Source organism: Oncorhynchus mykiss, chromosome 10, assembly GCF_013265735.2.
Source record: "Oncorhynchus mykiss isolate Arlee chromosome 10, USDA_OmykA_1.1, whole genome shotgun sequence".
Classification (NCBI taxonomy): domain Eukaryota; kingdom Metazoa; phylum Chordata; class Actinopteri; order Salmoniformes; family Salmonidae; genus Oncorhynchus; species Oncorhynchus mykiss.
The window spans coordinates 46,193,470-46,206,629 of record NC_048574.1 but is presented as its reverse complement, the minus strand read 5'-3'; the positions used below and the strand labels follow the sequence as shown (position 1 = coordinate 46,206,629).

Genomic DNA, 13,160 nt, shown 5'->3' with positions numbered 1-13,160 from the left:
TCTCTCCCTCTCTCCCTCACACACATACACATACACACACTTTTGCACTGATCTCTGCATATTCAAATGTCAGTCCCCCATTTCACCTGTCCTATAACCTATAGCCTATACACTCTTATAAAATAGGGTTATTTGGCTGTCCTCATAGAACCATTTTTGGTTCCAGGCAGAACCCATTTGGGTTCCATGTAGAGCCCTTACTACAGAGGGTTCTACATGGAACCCAAAAAGGTTCTGTCTGGAACCAAAACTGTTTTTTCATATGTTTCTCCTATGGGGACAGCCTTAGAACCCTTGTAGGTTCTAGATAGCACCTCCTCACCTTGCTCTATAACACAATTGTATCCATATGTCAAAGTGCCATCTGATCTAAACATGGAAAGGTATGGAAACAGCTCTTGAAAAAAGATAGGCTATGATCTGGCTGGTTCTTGAAATTGATCTTGACTGACAATCAATCCGGGGCTAAGATGTTTCTCTTCTCATCTGGCAACCAATAGGAAGCCAAGGATACGTGGATGCGACAGATTTGGAAACTGTGGTAAGTAAAGTAGCATTCGGATGTCAGTGTAGACAGAGGAGGAGAGAGGGGAGGCAGGGCGGTCGAAGAATAGGCGTTTACGAATTCAAGCTCTGTCCAGACTAGAGGCTCACCTGTTAGGCGCAAGACATGAGCCATCCAAATGAGAAAGATGCCTCGGGCACAATCGAAAGTAAACCTAAATCGCCCATGCTTTCATCATACTGCATCGAAAGCATTCTCGGCCGACGAAGTCCCCTCAAAGTCAGACTCACAGGAATGCAAAGTTTACCAATGCTACTGACTGGGAGTGCGGAGCATAATGCGCCTTTGGAAGGTAAGACAATATGTTGTAGGTTGACTGCTAACTTTCTCTGTAACCCATATGCAATTATAGAAGACATCTCCACATGTATACTGCATTTGCAGCTAAACACACTTGCATTTTATTTAATGAGGCGAATGTTCTTTGCATTTAAAGTACATTTCATTAGGCCTAAGGGGTTTTAAAGAAGCCCATGTCCTATAAACAACATTGTCTTATAAAAAGGGCTATTATAATGTGATGAAACGTATCATATTGCATGTTGCGCTGTTTATTATTTATACATTCCTTAAAATAAACTATATATCTTTGCAGCCTCTCAGAAAGATGCGGACATGCACCTGCCCCCCAAGTTGCAGCGTCTGTATGGCCCAGGGGGAAAGCTCATGGATTCCAGACGGGGAATTCACGAGAATGAGGAGCAAGAAGAGAAGGAGCGTCCTCTAGACAAGGTCTACGAAAATCTGAAAATCACCCAGGCGCCACAAGTTAGCATCAGCCGCAGTAAATCATACAGGGAAAACGCGTCCCACAGTCAGAGCGATGAAGATAGGAACCTCGGGCGACGGACAGAGGAGCACGCGGAGCTTGGCGCCCTAAAGTTCGAGGAGGACACTGGCAAGGAGCTTATCTGCGAAGACACAGAAATATCCCCAAAGAACGGAGAGAGTTTGTACATCAATGGAGATGTAAAAGACGGAGAGGACAGCGTGTGCCTCTCAGCTGGCAGTGACTCAGAGGAGGGGATGCTAAAGCGAAAACAGAGGAGATACAGGACTACGTTTACCAGTTATCAGCTTGAGGAGTTGGAGAGAGCTTTCCAGAAGACGCACTATCCGGATGTGTTCACGAGGTAGCGTTCTCATTTGCCTGGGCTTATCAGTTATTAGAACACTCTGAAAATCTGTTGCATATATGCCTAGAGGCTTATGGTCATAAAAATAAACATTGTGCTCTTAAATACAAAATAATAATTGATAATCCAAATAGGAAGTCTAGAGATATGATTCGAAAGTGAGCCTTTCTTAATAGTAAATTCTTGCATTGAGGTGATTAAAAAAAAATATTATGACATGGACATTGTTTGGCTTAGAAATGTAAGAATATGAAACATATTTTATTATTACATTTGAGCATTATCAGAAGAGTAATATTATTAATGACATTAATTATGATGAATTATGATGAGCACGCAATAATAATAATAATACATGTAATACACTAATAATATAAATCACACACAACAAAACGAAATATTAAAAGATGTGTGCGCGCGCAACAATCCCTATCAAGGAATAGAATAACAGTTTAGACCAATTGTAATGTTGATCTGCACATAGTCGTTCTCATTTGAATTATGATGAATTGTTATTGTGGATTTTTATTATTGATAGCCTAATTGTGGTTGCCCAAAAAAGATTTCCCAAAAATATTTTTACGAAACGCTTAAATTCATGATGTCAATTAAAGTTGGCTGCTACAGATAAAAAATGTTGTTGGCATAATTGCATCTTTACAAAAACATATTTGTGAGATAGGATATTTATTGCTTGATTCACAAAGGAACGTTTGGAAGAAGATTCGTGGCTGTTAGTAGAGATCATGTAGGCACAATTGATATGATTTATTTTTCAAAGAAGCCTACGCACACAGCCTAATCCAACGACGATATTGATTTAATATAATGTCATTTGTATCGTTATCATTTAGGCTTGTATTATTGTCATCATTTGATTTGGAATTGTACGACGAAATCTGTGATGATAACTGAATATCATGTGCAATTGTTTTCTTCTTTCGATTTAGGGAGGAGTTAGCGATGCGGTTGGATCTCACTGAGGCTCGTGTGCAAGTGAGTGTCAATTATTGTTAGTTCATATTTTACATTATTGTGACCAGGCTATAATAACCTATTAGTGATAGTCATTCCACTATCGTATTTAATTTCGTGCAACAACAATTACATGCAACAACATTATAGGGTAGCCTATGATAACGTTAATTATAATAACATTGAATATTGTATACCTAATTATACATTAGGAGTATTATTATTACTACATTTGTAATACATGTGTAATACATTTGTGATACAGTTCACTTTAGACATGCAGCGAGAGGAGAAATTATTCAAACACACCAGAAAAATTAATTTGCTTCAGGGCGTTGATGACGGTATCATGCACTTAACAGCGCAAACAGAGCCAGTATTGACGAAAGGGACCTCCTTGCATAGCGGTGGCGGGGTAATGCTATTTGATTTCCCATCTTCCTATTATAATAGCCGCGCATTGATCGGATTTCTCACACCTTAAGTGAGATAAACGCCATTGTAGGTTAGCTACCCTGCCATCCTCATTTAGAACATTGCTTACATTTTGAAACTTGAGTCTCAACCTTAGATACCAGACTACGCATTTACCCCTCCCACATGTCACTCGCTTCAGAGCTGTAGATGAGCAAATCACTCTTTGGAGAGGTGATAAAACCTTGTAAATTCCATATGTTTCATTTTATAGCCAGTGTCAAGTCTGAATGGGAGGGGAACCTGGTTGCACATTCTCTCCCTCACTGTTCTCTTCACTGTCTCCACATAAGTTGATTTACTTTCAATTTGCACATAATGTGCTTTATTGATAAGCCCAAATTGTAATATGTAAAACAATTAATAAATAGACAACTGTTCCCCAACATTTTGAAATCAATGAAACCTAACCTCAATCCTAGGCCTAATGGTCTTTCACTTCCTCCTTCTCTCAAAGGTGTGGTTCCAAAACCGGCGAGCTAAGTGGCGGAAGCGGGAGAAAGCCGGGGTTCAGACTCACCCCCCAGGACACCCCTTCTCTGGACCCCTGGGTGCAGCACACCACTTGAGCCACTACCTGGAGGGAAGTCCTTTCTCGCCCCACTCTCACCCCTCCCTGGAGTCTGCCTGGACTGCTGCAGCCACCTCGTTCCAGGGTCTGACCCAGCCCCTTGCCAGCTCTGCCTCCCCCCTGGGATTTGGCCCCTTCCTGGGAGCAGCCATGTTTAGACACCCCACCTTTATTAGCCCCTCCTTTGGAAGGTGAGCACTGCCCACAGCTCTACATTAGTAAGGCTGCATCTGATTGGATCGGTGCCATCTGGATTGTATGTCTAATGAACTATTTCTCACTTTTCTCTCGTTCCCTTCCGTCATGTTCTGTATATCCCCTCTCTCTTCCAACCTTCTCACTCTCTCTTCCTCTATCGGCAGACTCTTCTCTAGCATGGGTCCTCTGACACTCTTACGCCAGCCCATACCCGCTGTAGAGACTCCAGTCCAGCCCCCGATGGCATTGTCAGAGCCCTCCCCCTCCTCGCCTGTGGACCGCCGGGCCTCCAGCATCGCAGCACTGCGGCTCAAAGCTAAAGAGCACTCAGCTCAGCTGACACAACTCAACATCCTACCTTCCAGCATGACTGGGAAGGAGGTGTGTTGAGAGACATCAAACTCCCTCCAATTCCCCCGACATGGAGCATGAGTCATGACCAAAGGAATAGCAGCTTAGAAGTGGTATAGCACAACTTAACCTTGTCTAAACTCCTCCCCAGTTAGTTGTCCCAAAGTTCTGTTACCCCACACTCTCCACAACAGTGAAACATGCTTTCCTCATGAACTGAAGAAGAGAGATTTATTTTTAATTTTTAAGTGGACTCCCTGCCCTTTCACCCTCAGGAATGACCCGTTAGCAGCTTCTCACAGGGTGCTACGCAGTGTTTACCAACTCCAGTATCCACAACAGCACACATTTTTTGTTGTAGCCCCGGGACAAAAACACCCGATTCAATTTGTCAAGGGCTTGACGATTAGTTGACAACTAGAATCAGGTGTGATTGTCCGGGGCCACAACAAAAAAACATGTACTGTTGGGGATACTCGAGGACCGGAGTTGGAAAAACACTGTGCTACAAGCCACCAAAGGGATAGATCTAGGCCCTGGAGAGGTTCAAATGGAGAGAAATGCTGTAGACTACAGACTGTGTAAGTTTAGATATCATATAATGTACATTTCATGTATTGATAACATGGTGTCTGTTGATAGATTTTCGCAGTCTTCTTAAATTAGTTGGTTATTCAAGTTTGTATTTATGATCAGTCCTGTATGAGCCAGAAGGAAGTTTTCAGGAGGAACATTGAATTTTATTTTAAAAATGATTTCCTGGTTTCAGATGAATCAGTTGAAAAAAGCTAAGACAATAAACTGTCAACTGGAAAACGTTTCACCTTTCGTTGCTTTTAACTGTGTTGCAGTGAAATAAAAAATTAAAAGTGAAATAATTCTGTGGACAGAATTGAGAGGTGTATTCAACAGCATGAAACAATATGATAACAAGCTTGCAACAGACGACGTAAACAGCGGCCTCTCCAAATACTGGTGTAGCCTACAGTCTCACTGATGGACCTCAAGAGCTGGATTCAGGGAGGAAGGTGTGGATTAAGGATTTATATGGTCATACAGTGGAGTTCGAAATAATTTAAACTTTGAAAAAGATGAGGAAAAATGACTGTATAAAATAAATGGTTCAAATACTGAGCTATATTGTATGCTCAAACCATTTGGGAAATTATATTATTTTATATTAATACAATTGCTCAGAAAAAAAAGTATTTTGTTTAAGAAGTAATACTTTTTTTCTCAAAAAGGTAGAGGTAAAATATTATTGACACCCCTATTTTCAATACCTTTTTCCTAATTGTTTTATGACTTGGAGAAGCACATTGGGAGGGATCTTAGACCATTCCTCCATACATAATCCTTCCAGATCTTTGATATAATTTGTCTGCGTTCATGGACTGCCCTCTTTAATCCAAACCCAATGGGTTTCAAGTCCGGAGACAGATGGCCATTGCAAAATGTAGATTTCTGTGGCCAATTAACCATGTCTTTGCTGATTTTGATTTGTGCTTAGGGTTATTATCTTGCTGAAAGATCCACTTGCGGCCAAGTGTCAGCCTCCTGGCAGAGGCAACCGGGTTTTTGGCTAAAATGTCCTGGTACTGGGTAAAGTTAATGACGCCGTTGACCTCAACAAGGGCCCCAGGACCAGTGGAAGCAAAATTGCGCCATGACATCAACCACCATATTTCACAGTAGAAAGTGAGTTATTTTCTGCTTCATGCATTCTCATTGACACCAAACCCACCACTGGTGTGGCCAAAGAGCTCTATTTTCATGTCATCCAACCAAGCACCGGTTTCAATCCAAAAGCCAGTGCCATTTAGCAAACTCCTGACATTTACATTTGTTGGATGCCGAATAATAGAGCCAGTCCACCCTCAGAACACTATCTTACAAGGGATTGTTTTATTGTGCAGTGTAGCCAATGCTATCTATAGCCATATATATATAGTACTGGGCTGCTATGTAGCTGCTATGTAGCTGCTATTATATACACTTATTTTTCTATGAAAATTACACATTAAATAGCCTAACAATTCTCCTGAAGTATTCCTTGCTCTCTCCATGTCTGTCTCTTTTTCTCTTTCTTTCTCTTAAAGTGTATCTGTGTCCGTTGTCTCCCTTTTTATATGTAGAGGGCTGTATTAGCTAGAGTATGCGACTGCGCCGCCTTTCATTTTTGTGTGCAGGCCCTAGACCTAAGGTTGCGGGGCCGACTGTTTTCTATATACTAAGTATTGATAACCCAGACAGTCTTTCCTGAGACATTTTGCATGATATGTCCATTGCGCTTCACACCATTTAAACTTAATATTGAAAGATGCATGTAGTCCAGAGAAATGGGACTGCTGATACTGCAACCACACAACTCAAACGCTGGTTCACGTGTTGAGGCCGGCAATTAAGGAGAACGAGAGACTCAATTAAATATGTTGCAGAACGGCTTATTTGAAGCACCACTCATTCTGACCATTTTCCCTGATGTTGCTACGGCAATCAAGCCGTTTTTAACCATCGTAACTGTCGCTTCTGCGAAGATATCGTTCACTGAACTAAAACTAATAAAGAATTACCTAAGAAGCATTAGGCTCTAGTTCTGATATGCGCTTTTTAACACATGACTCATGCCACTCATTGCCCTGGGGCCTTCGTAACCTTGACCACGCATTTGTTCACCACTATCCCCTTACGTTCAGTTCAATTATTTATTTCACAAGGCTTGAGGCACTTTCATTCGTCACATTCTTGAAGCCCAATAAACAAACAGTTAGCTTCCTAGTACATGTGGACACTTAACAGGTTTATCAAATACTTTTTGGAAAGGTTACTCTACAAATTATTTATACATATACATATACATACATATACATATACATATACATATATACAAATAGACATCGATGACAGGCGCAATGGCCCCCAGAGCTCGTGGGCCTTGCGGGGCCAGTGGGGGTGTCCGGTAAAACAGTAAGTAGCTCACGTCTTAATCCGCGAGTCCTCCCATTGAAGTTAACTCGATAGCAGTTAGCCTACTGCTCCTTGCAAAAAGTAATCTTCTCCCCCATTTGACCCCTTCCATGGTGCTGAACCAAATCGTGTGAAACTACCTCTTGGATTAATTAATTAATTAACTAATTGTTGTTTATTGAAAACCTTTTACTTGCTAATCTCGCCTCATTTTAATGACACAATCGAGTGGATTTTTGAGGAAATAATTTAGATAAAAGGAGTACTTACAGCAAGAAGCCTTATTTCAGGTTTCACCAGCCAGGTTTGCCTTTCTTATAGGGCCTATAGGCCTAACCCACTAAGCATTTGACATTTCTTTGCAATTGATTTGATCTAATCTTTATTTAACTAGGCAAATCAGGCGACATCTTTTGGAAGTATTTTTTGGTCAGGTGCGGACCAGCCTTGATTTGGCCCAAAAATAGACGCCTATAATTGGTCCAGACCAAATCAGAACCAATCATGGACATCTATGTTTCACAAGTTTGGACAGCACAGTACAGTACAGTCGAACACAGCAGAGTACAGTACATTACAGTACACAGTACAGTAAAGAAACCTAGTACAGTAATAGGTCTTAGTTGTAAATGAGAACTTGTTCTCAACTGGCCTACCTGGTTAAATAAAGGTGAAATAAAAAAATAAAAAATAATATATAATAATGCCATTTAGCAGACACTTTTATCCAAAGCGACTTCAGTCATGTGTGCATACATTATACATGTGGGTGGTCCCGGGAATCAAACCCACTATCCTGGCATTGCAAGCACCAAAGCTATGCTCTACCAACTGAGCAACAGAGGACCACATTATATTGTCCTCTACAGTAGAGTACAGTACAGTAGAGCACAGTAGAGTACAATAAAGTAAAGTATAGTGTACTGTATTGTACCCTACTTTACTATAATGTACTCTACTCTACCTAACTAAACTGTACTCTAATGGATTAACCTCTACTATACTGTATCATACTCTACTGTATTCTACTCTACTGAATAAAACGTGAATGTCCTGTACCATACGATACCGTACCATACTGTAATATACTCTACGGTGCTCAACTGTGATCTGCTGTACTAAACTGCCATACTGTAATGTGTTGTTCAAACGTGTGAAACATAGCCTAGAAGTCTATGACTCGTTCAGATTTGGATCTGGTCTGCACCAACCGAATTTGTACTTGTTTGGGGGCATGGTTCATTAGAACAATACCCAACCTGCTCTGCAAGTGTTGGTTTTACATTTACATTTGGGTTGTTCAGCAGACGGTCTTATCCAGAGTGACTGACAGTCAATGCATTCAACTAAGGTAGATAAACAACAACATATCACAGTCATAGCAATATAAAAAAATATATGCAACCATTACGGAGAATGTTATTGTTATGGGCTGTTGGTTTATTCTGTAGGTTGATCTACTTTGAACATCATTACTGCCAGTTTTAAACTTTTTGAAAAAGCTAACATAAGTACACGTGACAGATTGGACCAATATCATTGCGATATAATGCTTACTTCAGAAAGTACTCATAAACTTGATTTATTCCACATTTTATTCCACAAGATCAAATCTTTTTTTCTCTCACCCATACACACAAAATCCCTTGGTGAAACCTACATTTTTTGAAAATGAAATACAGAAATATCTCATTTATGTAACTATTCACATCCCTGTTAGAATCACCTTTGGTAGTGATTTACAACTGTGAGTCTTTCTGAGTAAGTCTCAAAGAGCTTTGCACACCCGGATTGTACAATATTTTGTCACATTGTCATCTTGTCATGGTAAATTATTGTCCTGCTGAAAGGTGCATTTGTCTCCCAGTGTATTTTGGAAAGCAGACTGAACCAGGTTTTCCTTTAGGATTTTGCCTGTGCTTAGTTCCATTCCGTTTCTTTTTATAAAAAAAAACTCCATAGTCTTTGCCAATGACAAGCATACCCATAACATGATGCAGCCATCAGCATGCTTGAAAATATGAAGAGTGGTACTCAGTGATGTGTTGTGTTGGATTTTCCCTAAACATAATGCTTTCTATTCAGGACATAAAGTACATTTCTTTATCAATTGTTTTGCAGTTTTACTTTGCAAACAGGATGCATGTTTTTGAATATTTTTATTATGTACAGGCTTCCTTCTTTTCACTTTGTCATTTAGGTTAGTATTGTGTTAGTAACTAAAATGTTGTTGATCCATCCTCACTTTTCTCCCATCACAGCCGTTAAACTCCGTAACTGTTTTAAAGTCAACATTGGCCTAATGGTGATATTCCGTAACGGTTTCCATCCTATCTGGTAACTGAGTATTGATACAGCATCCAACGTGTAATTAATAACTTCACCATGCTCAAAGGGATATTCAATGTCTTACCAATAGGTGCCCTTCTTTGCAAGGCATTGGAAAACCTCCCTCTTTGTGGTTGAATCTGTTTTAAATTTGCTGCTTGACTGTGGGACCTTACAGATGTATGTGTGGGGTACAGAGATGAGGTAGTCTTTCAAAAAATCATGTTAAACACTATTATTGCACACAAACATATTTAGGCTTGCCATAACAAAGGGTTTGTATACCTATTGATTCAATACATTTCATCTTTTCATTTAGAATTCATTTGTACAAATTTGTAAAAACATAATTCCACTTTGACATTATGGGGTATTGTGTGTAGGTCAGTGACAGGCTGTAACACAACAAAATGTGAAATAAGTCAAGGATGTGAATACTTTCTGAAGGCACTCGATGAGAAATGCACTCGTACATGAACAACTGCATTTCCATAAGATTGCGTCTGTTGTCTTCAGTGGACGTTATGCCACCTGAAAAAATGAAGTGTGCATAAACTTGAGTGTACGTTTTTTTATGACAGTAGTTGTGCGCAAGCTATTGATAATAAGAGGGCGCGAGCATATTGAACGTTTCCTCGAGGAACCTTTTCGCCCTGAGGTTCCTCCAAGAACCATTCATAATAAGAAAGAGGAATTCTCCAGATGAAAATAACATTTTTTACATTTCAAGGTTCATTATTGAACATCTAATTCTTAGAGTGTAGGCTACAATGTAATGTTTGTCGTATTATTAAACAAATATTATGCTAACGTCTTCAGTCATATAAAGTCTAGTAGAATTGCATGAAATGTGTTTATAAAAGGCCAAGAAAGGTATATCAGATTACGTAATTCATAAAAAGTTGTTACTCACTGGTTAATGTAATACCCACTGGTTGATGTAATATCGTATTACAGTTAGCGGAAAAGTCCATTTTACCGTTCAACATTTTATCGCGTTTCCAGGCAAGTTATTTTATTTACTGGGTTTGTTACATACACAATCGAAAAGTTATTACAAATCGAAAAGTTATTACATTTATAGGTGTTATTACATTTACCGTTTTTACAAGGATGTTTGATATGCTTTTTACATTTGTAACACAAAAAATCACGATGGAAGTGGCCATTTTAGGCCCTTTTAAGTTTTAAGACCTATATATGCCCCCTGTAAGACCCAATGATTCATGAACCATACATGATACAGACAACTGCTCGGTGTCACTATACTCCTCCTAATAGTGTGCTCTAAAAAATGGAGTATAGTTACATTCTGAAATACAATTTTACACATTCATTTATTTAACATGAAAACGATTGATATTAATATCTCAAAAGCACCCTTTCTGATTTGGTTATTTTTTAAACATATTTCTTAAACAATATAGTCTACAAGTACGTCACATTTCCAGAGTGGGCTCTCTGCTACTTAAATGTATTATATATTTTATGAGCACCACCAACACAGTTAATGGAAAATTGGATTCAAAGAGAACTTCCTCTGCTCGTGATTTGCTGAATGTGCAATCATGCAGGGGGGTTGTGATTGGTTAATTACCTAGAACGTCAATTTCTATGCATAAAATTGATATTTTTTTCCAAAAGTAACATAGAAGCCACTCATCTGCATCTCGAGAAAGAATCTTTAAAAATAGATTATAAACCGATTAACGAAGCCTGTCCTCGGATAAGGACTGATAGAGTTTGAAACGCATTAAATGACTTAAATCTGGCACTCATATTGTGTGATTTGCGTTAATTCCTTTGCAGCTCCGTCTCCTGCATCAAATTAGACGACTTTATTAAGCGGTTTGTCATCTCATAGCTTTCCATTCAGAGCAACAAGGAAATCACTTTGTCTGTTAAAAGGCTGGGGATTCCATTATTTCCCTGAAGTAGGCTACTTACATATTCGACAATGTAATGAATAACGGTGAGAGAATAATAGAGCAGGACTAGGCCTACACCAATCCCCCTTCAAAGGCCTATCAGCAACATAATACATCGAATTTCACTGAGTAGGCCTAGCCTAATCCAGGCATTAAAAAAAGACGCGGAGGCAAGAAGAAAATTAAGAAGAGCCAAACACCTGTCACATTGTGATGGTTGTTCGACAGTCTTTGGCGTAGCCTCAAAGAGGAACACAGGCCTTGCTAAAACACTCATCTGAATGCCAAGATGCATTTGAACACATTTGGGTAACGACACACAAGTTGTGTTATTTCCGACAATAGGACAACAGGCCACACAGGCCATGAAACAATGGAACGTTATAATTTGGATCAACAGGGGCTAATAAATGCAGCATGAGCATTAGCCAGGGTCAGCCACCAAGTGGAAGTTGTCACTGGGCAACTTCTGCCTCAGATGCCAGGCATTTTCTAGGCCCTACAAATTAGTCCATCAATAACATAAAAAAGTAACTCACTATCAAATGGACAATAGTGCACTATAATAGGACTGCAGTGGTAAGCCTATCCTTGGAATTCAGAGAAAATGGAGTGAGAGAGAGTGAGAGTAAGAGAGACAGAGAGGGTTTACCCACTCTGTAGATGGGCTATTGACTTTTCCCACCGTGTTGGAGAAAAGGGGACTATTTACTCCACCGCACAGCTGTAGGGGAGTGATAACCAAACTTTGATTTACTGCCATGTGGGCAACTAGAAGAGAAGAAGGAGAGAGGGAGCGAAAATAAGAGAAAGGGTGGGCATTGGGTAGGTGGCTCAGAGACAGAGGGAGATTTACAAAACATCATTATAATTCTGCTATAGACAAACATTTTCTTGAGCATTCAGGCATAATTCAAACTTTCCCATGGAAGACCATTTCATGCCTATTCTTCCGTTTATGTATTCTGAAGATACAAATTAGATGAGATGACTAGAGGGGGAAATGAGGTAAAGGACAGAGGGAGAGAGAATCTAAGGAAAGAGAAAAATACGGAAAGAGGTAAATATATTTGCAAAGAATAAGTAGAGTGTAAGTATAGGAGTGTAAATTGACGTAATAATATGTTTAACAATCATTTTTTATTCAAAGATGATCATTGTTTATCATTTCAAACACACTATTAATGACCATCGCTGAGTAACAGGGATTGTGACAATGGCCATCACACAGCCAGGCCTTTTACCAAGAGTTGGACAAATACTGCTCAACTGGCACAGATTGAGGGTCAGGGGTGAAACTCTGAGAGATGAGCACATGATGAGTGCACCAACCAATCCCAACACAAGAGAATGCAGGAAAGAATAAAGAGGAGGCTTAAAGGTAATCAACCTAAAAGAAAACATGGCATCAATTCTTCAAGATTAGATCTTTTTCCTTTCTCGCTCTCCGATTTGTATTTTAACGATGTGAGGACTGGAGAGGTAGATGGATCACTTTAAAGCAGTGGGCGCTGTATGCGGCATCTTTTTCCCTTGAACACTTCCCCCTGCGAGAACCGCTCGAGCACAGCAGGGGTCACATCACAAGTCAAATGGCATGCCTTACAGCACAGGGCGATGAATAGAAAGATGGAGAGAAAAGAGAATGGGACCTAAAAACGAGAGGA

General features: G+C 39.8%; 1 protein-coding gene across 1 annotated transcript; it reads left to right on the top strand.

The window, feature by feature from the left end:
• Positions 1-426: 426 nt before the first annotated feature.
• On the top strand, positions 427-5,090 carry LOC110534069 (aristaless-related homeobox protein). Its single transcript, XM_021618719.2, has 5 exons — positions 427-857; positions 1,161-1,698; positions 2,652-2,697; positions 3,608-3,912; positions 4,084-5,090. The coding sequence occupies exons 1-5, from the start codon at positions 671-673 to the stop codon at positions 4,307-4,309; spliced, it is 1,302 nt and encodes a 433-aa protein (XP_021474394.1). The 5' UTR covers positions 427-670; the 3' UTR covers positions 4,310-5,090.
• The last annotated feature ends 8,070 nt before the right edge of the window (positions 5,091-13,160 follow it).